The sequence below is a fragment of the Zingiber officinale genome, chromosome 3B (assembly GCF_018446385.1).
Source record: "Zingiber officinale cultivar Zhangliang chromosome 3B, Zo_v1.1, whole genome shotgun sequence".
Taxonomy (NCBI): Eukaryota; Viridiplantae; Streptophyta; class Magnoliopsida; order Zingiberales; family Zingiberaceae; genus Zingiber; species Zingiber officinale.
In genome coordinates this window covers 41576987-41594452 of record NC_055991.1, presented here as the reverse complement: position 1 = coordinate 41594452, position 17466 = coordinate 41576987, and the positions used below count along the sequence as shown (strand labels likewise).

Below are 17466 nucleotides of genomic sequence, written 5' to 3'. Positions count from 1 at the left end.
AGTTTATAATTTCAACATAAAGAGTATGACTTAGATTCCGTCTTTCCGAGACCAGAATCTAGTCACGATCTCAACTTAGATTTCCGAAATAGATCTAAGTTGGATCGACGCCTAAGTTCTCTTCCCGGGAACGCGTCCTCACAGTCACTCCACTCCAGTGACTTACCTTTACTTATCTGCCAGACGTTCGGTCAGCCCTTCGACTCGTATAGACTTCGTGCCAGCTATCCAATCTGCCCGTCGACCTAGCTGGACTTCGTGCCAAATGTCCGGTCAGCCCTTCGACCATTTGGACTTCGTGCCAGCTATCCGGTCGGCCCGTCGACCTAGCTGGGCTTCGTGTTAGACATCCGGTCAGCCCGTCGACCTATCTGGACTTCGTCTGCACACTCGATCAGAGTGTTAGACAACGACAAACCTAACTTAACCTAATTTGTTATTCATCAAAATCTAAGTTAGACCGTTAGTGCTAACCGCACCAACAATCTCCCCCTTTTTGATGGAATGACAACCTGGTTAAGTTAGTGACAAAATATGCAAGTAAAAACAAGCATTTATAGGATTTTTTTAAGTTAGATTTTATTTTCAGTTTATTTTAGCTAACTTAACCACCTAACCCTCCCCCTTTAGCATTATCAAACATGAACATAGAAAAAAATGCACATAAAAGAATCCAGCCAATGTAAACATTGCACGAAATAAGGTCAAGTTGACTTGGGGGAGTTTAAATTTTAAAACATAGTTAATTTAACTTTTATTTCTTAACTTTTGTAAAATGACTAAGTTTTGAAAGATAGCTAATTTAGCAATATAACTTAGTATTGATTAATTTTCAAAAGATAATTTTTGCAACATAACCAAGTTTTAAAATTTTAAACTTTCAAAGCATAAGTGTATAAGTTCCAAATTTCAAGATCAAGTTTTAAGTTTTAAAAATAAGTTTCAACTTTGAAACACTTTTCAAACATAAGTTTTCAAAATTTCAAAACTAAGTTTGAAAAATCGATTTTTCAAAACTAATTAAAATTTATTTTTCATATCTAAGTTTGCAAAAGATTTTATTTTCAAAACCTTAGTTTATAAAATCCAATTTAAAAGCTTAGTTTTAAAAAATTAGATTTTATCAAATTAGATTTCCAAAGATCAGTTTTAAAAAAAAAAATTAAGAAAAGACATTACTTTTAAAGCGGAGAAAATAATTTTGGTACTAAGTATGGAAGTAAGTTGATTTAATCCTCCCGCTAAACCTGACATTTAAAATAACTGTCTAACCAATTAGGTACTTACTAACTATCAGAAGATAGTAGCTTTCACTTGGTTAGTCAAGTTAAGTGCATTGTAATCAGTTAGTGTTAGACTAAACTGAATAGCTTAACTTGATCAATGTATGTTTTGTATTTAACGCCCGGACTTATGTCGATGCACTGAAATAAGCATCTTAAGTCCAGGCAATCTGCCTATGCATCTCACCCCTTTCTATGTTTGACAATCACAAACAAGGGAATCCTAGGGTATTGGTGAAATGCTCAAATACTAGTCTTAGGGGAACATGATTTCTAAGGAATTATTCTAATCTAAGGCTAAAACTGTTTTGAAATTCTAAAAATAGGAAATTTTGAAAACATAAAAGTTTTTTGCCTTAGAATTTGAAAATAACCATTTTAAAACCAATTTTAAAATTCCTAGTCTATAAGACAAGTCAGAATCAATTATATTAAGATATACCTAAGTAGGTGTAGTCCAAAATGTCATAACTCCAGGTCAAGGTACAATGATAAAATATACATAATGGTCGGGATGTCTATTAAGATGAAGAGGAGGGGTGTGATCCGGGTGGTCTGGCTCTGAAGGAACGGAACATCTCGATCAACTCAGCGTGACGAGTCCGGGCATCCTCGCGGGAACTAGATAGATCGTGTCGAAGATCCGCGATATCCTATCGCACGTCTTGTCGCAGGTCCGAGATGTCCTGTCTTGCGTCTCGTCTCAGGTCTAAGACCTCCTGCCGAAGACTCGTCATGGATAGCTCGAGTCCAGCAACTCGATCTCCTAGAGTGCGCTGTGTAGGACAGGGTGCTCGGCCTGGAGGTGGAGCTGGTGCTGGAGCTGGAGCGTCGTCGCCGAACAATGCAATCATAAACTCATCATGCTCTACTGCCTCCTGGACATCTGGGTCTGGCCAGTGCTGTGGCCCCCTCCGCCAAGACATGACGTTGTCATCCTCATCTACGTGGACACCCACTAATGAGAAACTCCTAGATCCTATGACGTCGAACTCAGTCATGGCCCGAATATTACCTCGGGTGACGTTAATCTGGTGGTGAGCAAAATATGCCGTCAAAATATGACAATATGACATATGAATTCGAGCGATGGTGACATATCCAGCTGCGTAGATAATGGTATGAAATATATGTAGACTAATATCTATGTCTAGTCTATGACAAAGTGCGTACAACAGAAAGGAATGAAATGGACGCATCATCACTATGTCGTGAGTGGATAATGGTAGTATGCAGTAAGCTAAGACCCTATATAGTGCATAGTCATGAACTCGAAGGCCAACTGACCTAAACATAGTGACGGTGGGTACACGCTCCCCTCCGAAAAAATACGAATAAATCGTATCCAGGGTGATGTGTGAGTAGGGATCACCAAATGATAGATCCCTAGGGGGGTAACACTGAAAATGACACGTAGATGGTCGTAATCCTAAGAAGTCCTGGATAATGGTAAGGGATAGTGTCATATCTATACCAGCTACCCTAGTAACGTAAGTGAGATCATCAACCTTCACTAAGTTATTATAGAATTCAACACATAAATCTATGTTTACTGAATCGGTACAGTAAACAAGGTTTCGTAAGTTATAGTGGCTAATCACCTCTATAACTGGAACACAAGAACGTAAGAAGAACGCTCTATCTAGACACTTAGTCCTAATGGCTACGTAAATGGTTGACTCAAACTTAACCCTAAGTTCGTCAGTCGGGAACCTAGGATCTATGCTAGCAGTCGAGGGCCCAACACCAGATCTAGAACGTTTTCTACATTAAAAAAAATATTCTTAAGTAACAAACAAACTAGCATGCAACAAATTAAATATTTAGACAAGGGAAAAGAATTTTACCGAGGAGCCATCGCAAAATATTATTTAGAAATGACGACCTCGGTTGATTCGCAGCAACGTATTAACCGAAAGAAAATTTTGATTTTAATCGCTCTCGTAGTAAATTTCGGTTAGAACTTGGTGAGAGTAAAGGAGATGAGGTGCAAAAGAAGGGGCCGCCCGCTGCCCCTCTTATATAGAGTGTTCCAGGCGCCCGGGTACCTCCCGGGCGCCCGGGTACCTCCCGGGCGCCCGGGGTCAAGTGGGGCGGGCCGCCCGGAGTCCCTTCCGGGCGCCCCGGGTCAGTATACTAGGGGCGCTCGCCCCTGGTTTTTGACTCGGGCTTTGATTTTTTTTTTTTAATTTAACGTAAAATTATTTAAGTTAAAAGGAATTTTTGAAAAAAAATTGAGTAAACAAATTAAGTTAAAAAGAATTTTTGAAAAAGTTTTTGAGTAACCAAAAATTTAAGTTAACAAGATTTTTGAAATTAAGATGATTTTTAAAAAGATTTTTTTTAAAAAAATTCAGTTTAATTTTAAAATAAATTTTTAAGTAAAAAAAATTTTAAGTTTAAAATAGATTTTTAAGTTAAAAAAATTTAAGTTTAATTTTTTTAACAATTTAAGTTTAATTTTTAAAGTAAAATTTTAAGTTAAAAAAATTTAAGTTTAATTTTTGAAATAAATTTTTAAGTTAAAAAAAATTTAAGTTTAATTTTTAAAATAAAATTTTGAGTTAAAAATTTAAGTTTAATTTTTGAAATAAATTTTTAAGTTAAAAAATTTAAGTTTAATTTTTAAAATAAATTTTTAAGTTAAGTTAAAAAATTTAAGTTTATTTTTGAAATAAATTTTTAAGTTAAAAAAAATTAAGTTTAATTTTTAAAATAAATTTTTAAGTTAAAAAAAATTAATTTTAAATTTTAAAGTAATATTTTAAGTTAAAAAAAAATTAAGTTTAATTTTTAAAGTAAATTTTTAAGTTAAAAAAATTTAAGTTTAATTTTTAAAATAAATTTTTAAGTTAAGAAATTTAAGTTTAATTTTTAAAATAAATTTTTAAGTTAAAAAAAATTTTAAGTTTAATTTTTAAAATAAAATTTTAAGTTAAAAAAAATTAAGATTAATTTTTAAAATAAATATTTAAGAGAAAAGATATTTTAGTTTAATTTTTAAAATAAATTTTTAAGTAAAAAAAATTAAGTTTAATTTTTAAAATATATTTGTAAGTTAAAAAAAAAATTAAGTTAATTTTTAAAATAAATATTTAGGAAACAAAATTTAAGTTTAAAATTTAAAATAAATTTTTAAGTAAAATAAATTTTTAAGTAAAAAAAATTTAACTTAATTTTTAAGATAAATTTTTAAGTTGAAAAAAATTTAAGTTAATTTTTAAAATAAATTTTTAAGAAACAAAATTTAAGTTTAAATTTTAAAATAAATTTTTAACTAAAAAAAATTTTTAAGTAAAAAAATTTTAACTTAATTTTTAAGATAAATTTTTAAGTTAAAAAAAAATTAAGTTAATTTTTAAAATAAATTTTTAAGAAACAAAATTTTAGTTTAAATTTTAAAATAAATTTTTAAGTAAAAAAATTTAACTTAATTTTTAAGATAAATTTTTAAGTTGAAAAAAATTAAGTTTAAATTTTAAAATAAATTTTTAAGTTCAAGAAATTTAAGTTTAATTTTTAAAATAAAATTTTAGTTAAAAAAAAATAAATTAAATGAAATAAGGTTAATTTTGATTTTAATTTTAATTTAATTTTTAATTTTGATTTTTACTTTTAATTTAATTGAGTCCTTAGTCATCTCACTCGATTTATGTTTTCAATCAGGGAATCCTATTATTTTGTGAGATGAGTCAGGTTAAATTTTAAGGTTTCATTTTAACTTGTGTTAGATTTAGGTTTTGCTTTGGGTTCAACAAATATGCGTTCTTTAGATAAACTTCTGGGCTATGGTGAGTCACTTGGACATCATTAGAGTAACCATGCCTTCGAGGTTTTCCAAATAGTCCTATCCACTGGACTTAGTACAAACCATTGGTCTAACTGGTTATGATCCATAAAGGGTAGCTTCGGTCAGTTCCATTTAGCCAAATGCACCAGGTCGAAGCCATATCTTTCTAGACATGCATAGACTAAGCTTTCCTAACGTACTATCATCCAAAACTTCACCAGTATCATTTTTCAAGTTAAACTTGAACTCTTTTTAACTAGTCCTAATTACCCTGTTGGGTAGGTTGGTTAGGGTTATCCTGTCGGGTAGGTTAGTTTTGGAGGTGCAAGCTATTCTGGAGCCTCCCCCTGAATTATTGGCCGTTAATTTAATTTTTAATTTTAGGTTTATGTCTATTTTTTTTATAGTTATAATTTACTTGGTGATAGTCTAAGTTTTGGTGAGTTTTAAAATATTTAGATTTTGAATTTTTTTGTTTAGGTTTGTATTTTGGTTTTTGATTTGGTTTATTCGAATTTATATAATATATTTTTTCTTTAGGTGTATAGTATTGGTTAAGTCCTACTTGCATGATCAAACACGCTTTCGAAACGCAGGCTTTACTCGTTGGTTTGTGTTGGGTTATTAATGATTTAAGAGTTTTATTTGAGTTTGACTTATATCCAAGTCCGGTTTTGTTATAACATGCCTTTTGATTATTTAAAATTAGATCTAAGTTTTTTGATCTTGTTGTAAATTTTTTTAACATTTCTTTTAAATTATTAATTTCTGATTTTAGTGATAGATTCTCCTCCTCAAGTGTTAGATCTTGAGTTGGATTATTATTTACAATTTGTTCCTTGAGGTTTTGATTCTCCTCAAGGAGTAACTTGTTTTCACTTTCTAGTTTAACTAATTTACTATTTAAGCAAGAAATAATTTTGAAAAACTTTTGATTTAAAGTTAGGTATACCTCTTCGGAACCTTCGGAAACGAGTACGGACTTGTGGCTCGATTCGGGTTCGGACCCGTCTTCCGATTCGTCTTCCGATTTGTCTTCCGACTCAGCTTCGTAGGCCATTAGCATAAGATGACTCTAGTGCTTTTGATCTTCGACCTCCGATTCGTCCGAGGAGGAGTCGTCCCACATCGCTTTGAGGGCCTTCTTTTTGGTAAACTTTGTTTTGTCGATCTTCAATTTCGGACACTCATTCTTGTAGTGCCCCTTTTTGTTGCATCCATAGCATGTCACGTTCCTCGGTTCAGTTGGGGAACTGATCTTTTGTAGATCCTTCTTGCTGAAGCTTTTCTTTCTCCTGGTGAACATTTTTCTTACCAAATTCACCAAGTACTCTTCGTTTTCGGAGTCTTGGTCAGAATCTTTTTCAGGTTCTGGCTTGTTCTTCTTTTCTTTGGAGGAACCTGTAAGTAAAGCAACACCTTTCTCGGCTTCAGCGTTAGTTTGCTCATGTAACTCTAATTCACAAAATAACTCATCTAATTTAAGTTTAGATAGGTTCTTAGAAATTTTGTAGGCATCCACGATGGATGCCCACAAATTGTCGCATGGAAACGCATTTAATGCATACCTGATTAGGTCTCTGTTGTTCATCTGGTGACCTATCGCGTGGAGCCCGTTGAGGATGTCTTTAATCCTCGCGTGGAGCTGACTTGCTGTTTCTCCTTCCTGCATTTTTATATTAAATATTTTATTTAACAACAAATCCCTTTTTGTTACCTTAGCGTCGCTAGTTTCTTCGTGCAGCTCTATCAATTTATCCCATAGCTCTTTCACGTTCTGATGCAGTCCGACCCGGTTCAGCTCTTCCCTTGTCAGTTCGCATTGTAATGTGTTGATCGCCTTGTTCTCCGTTGATGCCTTCTTCTTTATGTTTGACGTCCATTGTTCAGGATCCAGTATATTCCCAGAGCTGTCAATTGGTGCTCGGTAGGCTTTTGTGACGCTCAACCATTGATCGAAGTCTGTCTTTAAATAGACTTCCATCCTTTTCTTCCAGTATGGAAAATCGTCTCCGTTGAATAGGGGAGGATACACCGTATTGAAACCTTCGATCTGAGACATCCTGCACACAAGAGAGTAGCTAGACAAAAAAAAAAAAAAATCCCAAAACTTGGTCTTGGATTTAGTAGTGCGGGAAGAAATAGAAATAATAAAGAAAACTAAATTGGTGTTACACCAATTTAGATTAACTGCAACGGAAAGAAATTTCCAAAAAGGTAATAATACCAGTTTGGAATTATACGAAAAACTGAAAATCGAAAGAATTTTTTTTTTAAAAAATAGATCACTCCCTTGTCTGATTGGTGGTTGCACCAAATCAGAGCGGTACCTGCTTTGATACCACTTGTTGGATCATGAAAGTCGATGGGGGGGGGGGGTGAATAGCGATTTACAAAAAAACGTCGAAAAGAGTACGCAGCGGAAAGTATAAGGATGAAACAACGCTAACATAAGAACCTTTTACTTGGTTCGGAGCCTTTGACGACTATTACTCCAAGGCCCGCACACAAGGGTGCTTTCGTTGGACAATCCACTAGCAATTCGAAGAATGTTACAATAATGAATTATAGGAATGCTAATAAGAAAATAAATACCGACAAAATGAAAAGAAATAAACTGAAGATAGCGCTTTGTCGGAGTAGCCTCGCGGCGTCGCAGGAGCACAGTAGAGCAGACAGTTGTAGATCTCATTGTATTTGAAGCTCCACCCCTGACCCTTCTTTTATATGATGCTCGGGGCGTCTGGAACCTTTAGGGCGCCTCGACCATGACGTAGCAAGCCTAATCAGCGAGCTCCACGTGTCGACGTCGCGTCAAGGGATAAAACTTGCCTCCGGGCGCCCGGACCACCTTTCTCTAGAGACTCCTCCTGCAAGATAAGGTTAGTCCGAGGCAATGTATATCCTGCAAAACAAAGTATTAGCACAGTTTATAATTTTAACATAAAGAGTATGACTTAGATTCCGTCTTTCCGAGACCAGAATCTAGTCACGATCTCAACTTAGATTTTCGAAATGGATCTAAGTTGAATCGACGCCTAAGTTCCCTTCCTGGAAACGCGCTCTCACAGTCACTTCCCTCCAGTGACTTACCTTTACTTACCTGCCAGACGTTCGGTCAGCCCGTCGACCTAGATGGACTTCGTGCCAAATGTCCAGTCAGCCCTTTGCCCCATTTGGACTTCATGCCAACTATCCGATCGGCCCGTCGACCTAGCTGGGCTTCGTGCCAGACATCCGGTTAGCCCGTCGACCTGTCTGGACTTCGCCTGCACACTCGATCAGAGTGTTAGACAATGACAAACCTAACTTATCCTAATTTGTCATTCATCAAAACCTGAGTTAGACCGTTAGTGCTAACCGCACCAACATTAGCTACTATTTTTTAACTTTGATATCATTTTATCTCATGTTGTATTAGAATCACCATATATTTCACCCAATGCTTGTACTCCTACCTTCTCCTTGAATATATTTTATTTTCCATCCTTTAACTTCCACCACTTAATTCTAGGACTCACATATATATATTTTTTCTATTGATATTATATTTGAGGCGTGTATCCAACACTACTAACCTATGTTGGGTAGTTAAGATTTCTCCAGGAATGACCTTGCAATCTTTACAAATCTTTCTATTCTTCTTTCTAACCATAAGAATTGTCAATTTTTAATTTATTATTCCCACTTTTGAACGTGACTAAGTGTTCTCCTCTTTTATTTAAAAACGTATTAGCTAATATAAGGTCATATGCTATTACAAAATCTAAAATAGTTTTCCCTTCCTCATTTCTCGTTCCAAACCCATAACTCCCATGTACCTTCTTATATTCCTCATTTTTCACTTCAGCATGCCCATTTATATCACCTCCTATTAGAATCATTTAATTTGGCGGAATGTTTTGTAATATTTTATCTAAGTCGTCCTAAAACTTTGATTTGGTTGCTTCATCTAATCCTATTTGCGGTGCATATATGCTAATTATGTTTTTAGTTTCTTTCACCACTATTATCTTAAGGATTATAATTCTATCCCCTTTTCTAACTACTCCTACAATTTCATCTTTTAACGAACTATCTACAACAATACCTACTCTATTTCTTGCTTTATTCTTTCCTGTGTACCATAACTTAAAACCCGAGTTCTCTATTAGTTTTACCTTCTCGCCTACCTATTTGTCTCTTGTATACACAAAATACTAATTCTTCTCCTAATCATCGTATCTACTACTTCCATTGATTTACCAGTGAGGGTTCATATGTTCCTTGTTCTAAATCTTAGATTATTAGTTTTTCTATCATATTTGTCCTTATCCAACCTATGGTGTGAGAACTCTTGCTTATTTAATACTATACCTAAGTTCACATGGAGATGTAGCGGTCCTTGCCGATGTATTACATTTGGATCTTGCAACACAAACTCTTGCATATTTAACACTAAATCCAAGTTCTGAAAATGTAGCGGTCCTTACTGAGACATTACAGTCGGACCCTCAACGCGTTCCTTTCGGGGAACAACCTGACATTAGCATAATAGTTTAATGAATTCATTCATTAAATATTTGTTATAATTTTAACGCTAGCTAGCAACTTAAATCAACCCACCTTTTTTATCTGAGCTTAAGACCATCTCCAACCATAAAACCTATTTTGGTGTACTTTCAACACTAATTTGGTGTCATTTGAGCACTAAAAATTTTTCCAACTCCAACCAATGCACACTATTTCATACACTAAAAGGAATATTCTTTAGAATATTCTATTTTTTCATCTTATAATTTATTATTCAAATACATATTAATTTGTTAAATATTTTTATTATGATAATAATTACTATTAAAATTAAAAAACTCATTGTACATTATAACTAATTTTATTGTGTGTTTGTTATGAAATTACCAATATTATAAATTTTAATATATTTATAATCTTAATAATATAACAAATATTTTAAATATTAATTATTTAAGTTAATAACTAATATAAATTTATAATATATAAAATTTACATAATAAATTAAATTAAATTAAATAATATTAATTTATAATATTTAAGAATATTTTAAATATAAATTTAATATTATAATATATTATATTTAAAAAATCCGTACTTGCACCATTTTAGTGCAAGTTTTGGGATCTCTATTGAAGGAGATTTGATATTCCTTTTACATCAAAATAATGTAAAAGGACACCGGTTGAAGATGATCTAAGACCGGTCATGATTAGATCGTCAAGGGCGGAATTAAATTATCTCCTGCAATAGAATTCTAAAATAACTCCTGATTAAAAAAATGCATAGCACAGTCTGCTAGAGTATAGAAAAAAAAAATATTTTTCTATAAAATTACGAGAGCAATAATATCCTAAACCTTGATTTTAAGAACTTTCTCTGAGCGCCTACTTTCTTTCTCATGTAACCATGTGTCTTGCACTTATATATAGCATTGCAACTCTCTTAAAATTTGAGCTTGAATTTAAATCTTCACAATTGAAATGCTTGCATTATAATTGTCACGTTCTCTAAATAACTAAGGCAATATATAAACTCTCTTTTTCTTTGAGCAGTATATGGAGTAGTTTCACTTACCCTTCGTAAATCTTGATGATAACATTTGTTTTAAATTTTTCTTCGATTGAATTTATCTCTTGTCAAATCGCTCGAGCTTCAGATTAACCCGTAGATTGTAGGGATGAAAAAATATGTAAGAAGACAGCACCATAAAAATTCCGAAATTGCATGGGACAAGCTTGAGCTTTACGCTTGAGGTACAGATCGGGGATTATGAAAATGAAGTGGATGCCAATTACTACTGGTAAATGGAATCATATTAACAAAACAAAAAAAAAAAACACCAATTGGTCACGCAATATGCAACAGTATGTTCCAAGTCATGGAAAGGATGCGAAGGGTCTCTCTCCTTGATGTTACCAGAAGTCTGGAGTTACATTTTCTCATTGGACTGAGATATCAATTTTGGCTCTTGTGGTCTTTCCAAGTTATGGAAGGATGAAAACCACTGCTTCCAAGGAGCATCCCCTTGTTGCTCAATCCAAGACAAGAAAGAGCTGTCTAACAAGCAAAAAAAATTTACATAAAGGAGCTGGTATCGGACAGGAACATATCTAAAATTTGCAACTTGGACAGCAGGCCAGATTGTTCCTCCAACAATAAGAGCCGGGAGGAAATCTCTTTTCACGTCTTCCTTCACTTGCTCTATGCTCCTGCCCGAGCCGAAGCCAATATAGGAGAAAAAGATTAGAAGATCGAGTGGTCCAAAGATTAGCCCATCTGCAGCAACTTTTGCTGTTACAAACTTTAATGACTTTGGTTGCAATTGAAGCCGTCGCATGGAACGGTCCAAGTATTCATACCTGGGTAAAGCAAGAAAGAGAAGTTGAATACGTTTGATAAGAATGTCCCAGTTAAAAAAGAGAAATACTAAAATGGTTCCAGGAGTATATTCCAAGTAGATCCGACCGTGGGCTAGGTTTGAACCGGACCTGGGCCAGGTCCAATTGTTAAAAAAGAGAAATGCTAAAATGGTTCAAGGAGTACATTCCAAGTAGATCCGACCGTGGGCTAGGTCCGAATCGGACCTAGTCCAAGCCCATAACGAGGGTCAATGGGCCGACTACCCGTTTACTCGATTCTTAGGCCGAAACCATAACCAACCCAATAGAATTGCCGAACCGATGGTTAACCACCGGTTCATTATATATATATTTTTTATATATATGGATGAAAGTGGGTTTAAGGGTGTTGTGAGACTTGAACCAGAAAGCCTAGTATCCTAACCAACTAACCTATAACATATTGACATTTTTATACGTTAGTTAATTATTTAATAACTAATCAATAGTTTTCTTTTACTATATCACTATTAAGATAGTTGAAAGAAAAGTAAGAGAGTAAAAAAATATTTTTTTTTAAAAATATGTAATAGTTTATTTATATTAGTGTAATTTAAAATCTGGAGGGAAGGAGTAAAATAAATTCCAACCGTTAGACTGATGGTTCTGATTATTGAGGGAGAGGAGGAGTTTTTATTTTTTTAAAATGATTTTTACCTATGACGATTCACGATATTCTTATAAAATTATAGGGAATACGTAGACACCTTAAGTAAATGCAAGTCCTCCTTTTAATATATATATATATATATATATATATATTTTATAAATTTATAATTTTTAAATATTTTTAAAATAATAATAATCGTGAACTGTGATAAACCGTGAACCGTAACTATATTAGAAAATTAAGAGTCGACCTGTCAGGAACCATCGAACTAGCGGTTATGAACCATGGTCGGGTCCAAGCTAAATTAGCATAGACTGCACAATTAATTTTAAGAAAGAAAAGTTGGAATATGTTTGATAAGAAAGTCCAAGTCAAAAAAGAGTACTTAAATGGTTCAAAGACTATATTCCAAGCTAGATTTGTATAAAATGCAAAACTAATTTTGCTTCATAAACGCTGGGTGATACTTTTTACCATCCTTCTTCTTGGCGAGATAAACATATTATTATAAAGGAGATATCATATGATAGATTGTTTTGTGTTGTAGTTATTATATCTTTTTGAATCATAATGTTACCCTTTTATCTTGCATATGACAAAGTTTTGTTTATTAAGTAGCCTAAAGCGTCAATTTCATATTGCAAGATCTTCATCCCTAAACTAAAGAAACCATACAATGTTGGAATTCACTAGAAAGTTCAAAAACCATCTGAACAGTGCCCCACCTCCTTAATTAAGCATTATACACATGTAATGTTATCTAAACTGAAGGAAAATGTTCCTATAACAAGTTTTATCATAAAGAATAAAAGAAAATAAAACGGCACAAAAAACATTAGCAGCAGTACCTACTGTATAGCCTATGGAATTGTATGGCATACCCAGGTATCATTATGAAAGAAAATAAATTCTTTATAAGGAACCTTGTTTTTGGTTAATAATACTCACCTTAATTTACTTTACAAGGATACTTTTTTTTGGGGATAAATAAGGCTAATAGCTATGTTTGTTCAGAGAAAATAAATGTTTGGACCAAAACAAAAATTGTTAAAAGAGATTGGTCCCTGACTTGAACTAGCCAGAAACCAACCACAAATGGGAAAGGTTCAAAATCTGAATCTAAGTAATTGATCTCCATCATGCTCTTCCTCCAAGTATTTGCTGTCCATTATCCCTTGATTATTAACTGTTGATCCTTTTTGATCATTGATTTAATTGGAATGAGAATTTTTCTTCTTCTGAAATCACCACATTCTAATATTAGTACAAATGATGCCCTTTCGCAACCAGCAAAGGTATAATTTACTTGATGACGAGAGGCCCGATTTGAGTTGATTTGAAATAGGAAGATCTGCCTTCCTAGATAGAGATCTCACCCATTTACATGCTCTCCCCACGGGTATAGCCGAGTTGGTACTTAGGTGATAAATTATGAGAGTAGGGATTGAATTCCCGAGGGAACAATCTCTTGGGGAATAAAATCCCTTCCACCTAGAGATGCCGCTTGATCACCATAATTTACTCCCTTCATCTCGCTATGGGGCCGGCGGGCCGGCGATGAGGGCGCTTGGGGTGAGCGAGTCACCTTTTGTCACTTGGGAGACCAATCCTCAACTTATAAGAAACAAGGCAAGAAGTCTCGATGCAAACCCACCTAAGTTTTAGTTTGATAAACACTATCAAGCATATATATCTATTCCATTCATTTTTTGCTATTATAAGATTGGATTCAATAAACCGGATTATGCAATTAGACATTTGTTCCCAACATGTTTGCTATGTATCAACATATATAAATCAGAATAAGCTTAACTTCAGCTGAGAGTTCTCCTAGGCAAGGAATTGAGGAGATTATCTACATGTAATACTAGGAGAGTTATCGATTGCTGTTGAAATAAATGCCAGCGGTAGAATATCTTGTCTGCCTAAGATCCTCTACTTCACACAACTAAAAGACTACTTAGATTCCCTTTTAAAAGTGTTACTTTGTTCAACTTTCTCATTGTCAATTAACTAAGTAGAGCGAACAACCCCCTTATATTCAAGATTTAAGGCTCTGCTTCTTACAACAACTAGGGAAAGAAAGAAGGAAAAAATCAAAAGAAAAAATTGTAAAATATTTTTCAACTGACTGCCATTTTTTTTTACAGAAAGAAAGAGGGATAAAAAAATTTCAACACTTCATTTGCCAAAGATTTTTTTTAAAAATAAATCATAAATCAAATAAATTTGAAAAGACAAACATTGAATTTTTTAAAACTCAGATTTGAGCTCCATTCCATAGGAAAGTGAGTTTTCTGCCTAAAACCAGATAGATGCAATATAAATAAAAATTGTGGACAAAAATGTTTTCCCTCCAGCATTTTCTGTCAAAGGAAACAGAGGGACAATGCAACTTAGAATTTTTTTTGTCACTTTATTTCCTTCCTGCTTTTCTTCCCTCAAAGCAAACACAGAGTAAAATTTTTATATGAACTGTATTTATGTTGCTGCTGTATGTTTATTTAGGAAACATGAGTATGGAGACCATAATTCTAATTAAAAATGTATTTTAACAGTGAGATGGATAAAATTGTATCTGTCAATTAAAAGAGATTGAATTAGATCCGAAAAATATAGTCTCCTGTAACACCTAATAACACAATATTGCATATGGGACTAAACCTATATATCATAACATATATAAATATTAACTCTAACACTTCCGTCAATTATCCCAGTAGTTGCCTATTGATAAGAATTAGTGAATAGAACATGAATGATAAAAATGAACTCAAAGCAAAGGTAGTCAGATGATTTCATAAATCCTTACCAGTAGTGGCCAACTGGCCCCACAAATGCAAATCCAAACATGCTTGTGATAGCCACTCTTCTCCAGTCTATTTTGACCTCTTTGTTTTCCTCCTGCAAAATATACAGATGCCCCAATTATGAACCACGCTGCACTAGCAAACTTGGACATAGGTGAAGATAGTCCCCAATATCAATTTCTTCTCCTTATAAGCAATAAGCTTTTATCAAAGCATCATTGGTAATTTGATGCAATCAGTTGATCAGCAACAGTAGGCTCAAGCAACAAGTTTACTTGTCTGTTGCAGAGAATAGAATAAGCTACTAGTATACCAAAATATTGATATTCTATGAACTCTTCCTGTTAGCATAATCATTTCCCTAGAGAAATTTGAAGGAAGCCAAGGTTTTGTTTGGCACCAATTTTATCACTTGTGAAGCAGATGAAGAAAAAAATTCTTCAATAATACTAGAAAATATGCACATCTTAGATGCTTGCATCAAATATCTTCATGTGATCTCACAGGCAATTCTACTATGTTTCTAAAGCCTCAAAAATAGTGAATGTTAGATACAAGGACTAGTAACTTTTATATGATTAAGTTTCATGAAACATAGCCTATAATTATAAGGGAATGTGAATATAAAAGGTTCTTCGTTATACAAATATTACTTATTATTAATTGAGTTAGAATCAATAGTATTTTAAACTTTTTTCTAATAGAGGCAGTCATTGACTAAGGAATTTTAGTCTATTATTTTCAATTGTCTATATTAGAAAAATGATTCAGATTAGAGAGTACTATACTTGCATATAAAGACAATCAGCTTCATTTTAACTGGGAAAAAAACATTGTGGATTAAAGACTTAATTAAGCATATTTCTTCAGATTTTAAAGATGATTGATGCAACACAAGGATAAATAGTCTCATGAACTCACAAAGAGTAAATTTATTAAGCAAAAGATGATTAACATGTGTGGATTAAGTCTCCTTTAAAAGACTCCAATCAGCAGGCAAAGAGTGCAATCAGAAGGAACCGTTGGGCAGTGTGTCAACTTGGAAGGATTGTGAGAGAGCTTGGTGAAGGAACATCAACTGGGTGAGTTCACACATAACTTTAATACTATATTAATGTCGCACAAGAATAAGCACTCTCACCAAGAAAATAAACAATCTAACATAGGGAATGAAATTCATTAAGAAAAAAAATATTAAGCAAAAGATGATGAGGGATTTGGGATCCCTTGGAAAGATTTTAATCCAAACAAAATAAAAATATTCAAGGGAATAAATGGTTGTATATCTAACAAGACTCAATCAAACTAGTAAATAAATCAAACTACAGACTACGAAAAAATCCAAAATAAATTGAATTTCTACCAAATTTATCTTACACTCCTAATAAGATAATTGCCACTAAAGACTACCTTAACTAACTCATCCTCCGAAATAAGAGGATCTTCCAAATTAAGCTATCGCACAATCTAAAACTTTTAAAAAATAAACTTCTAGTTTGCATTGATGATATGGCCAAAATGTTTTACGCTAGTTCTTAAGCACTATAAAGATTCTCCCTTTCTCATTTGATGGAGCATGCAAAGCCAAGACAAAGGTTCTAGCTATTATGGTTCTCAGAAGACACCCAAGTAAAAAGGAATTACAGAACAATCAGGCTTTCTTCCCAATCTAACTTAATAAGGAATTTAACCTCATACTTAATTCACCCAATCTCCAATACTGTAACCTTGTTTACCTCAAGAAAATAACTATTTTACCATTAGAGACGATTTAAATCAACCACACCAACATTAGGCACTTCATCGTATGCAAACTCCATCACATTAGAAGACAAAATTAGTTCAAGATCCGAACAAACCCTTTATCGTAAACCCAACTGCAAGCGAAAAAGATCAAGAATACCAAGAAAACAACTCACAATACCCACATATCAACAAGTTTCAAAAGCGAAGAAGAGAAAAAACGATGACCAAATTACCTTGTTGTTATGCGATTTATCCCTCAGGGTCCTCTGAGTAACCACCTGAGCTCCGATGTCTCCCAAGCCCCAGAGGATACCGGAGCTAACCACCTGAGTCTTCACCGGGTGAACGGCGAGGCAGTTCTGATACCATCTCCACAGCTTCAACATTGATTTGGAAGCAGAGCAATGGATGAGCGGAATTGTGATGGAGCTAGCGGAGGGAAGGCTCACGTTCTCTACTCGAATCGATCGAAAAAGGAAAGTAACCCACAAGAATGGGGGCGAAGACCCAAATCGCCAATAGCAGATGCGACTGCGAGCGTCCGCAGAAGGCAGGCAACATAAACATTTTGTAACTAAATTGCATAAAGGACCTGTAAATTAGAATTTTCTCTTAATAAAATTATACATAAATCAATAACCTGATCTCGAAGATCAACGGTTCAAATTAGCCCCTCGCCTATCCCTACCCTAATTGAGTTTTTCTGTCCGCCTGGCTTCTCGTAGACTGTCTCGCCTCTCGGTTCTCCTTTCATTTCCTGCCACCTCTAATTAACCGAAGCAGAGCAAACCCTAACCCACGCACCGATCGCAAA

The 17466-nt window shown here is 33.9% G+C and overlaps 1 protein-coding gene across 2 annotated transcripts; it reads right to left on the bottom strand.

Moving 5' to 3' along the window:
- Nucleotides 1-10855: 10855 nt before the first annotated feature.
- Nucleotides 10856-17465, bottom strand: LOC122056414 (protein Mpv17-like). Of its 2 annotated transcripts, none has more exons than XM_042618351.1 (4): nt 17341-17465; nt 16886-17244; nt 14909-15000; nt 10856-11447 (listed from the first exon to the last, which is right to left on the bottom strand). In XM_042618351.1, exons 2-4 carry the CDS (start codon nt 17036-17038, stop codon nt 11018-11020), a joined length of 675 nt encoding a protein of 224 aa, XP_042474285.1. In that variant the 5' UTR covers nt 17039-17244; nt 17341-17465; the 3' UTR covers nt 10856-11017. The 2 variants fall into 2 exon arrangements, with proteins under 2 accessions (XP_042474285.1, XP_042474286.1); XM_042618352.1 differs by having other exon boundaries at nt 16886-17183; nt 17293-17428.
- Nucleotide 17466: the final 1 nt, after the last annotated feature.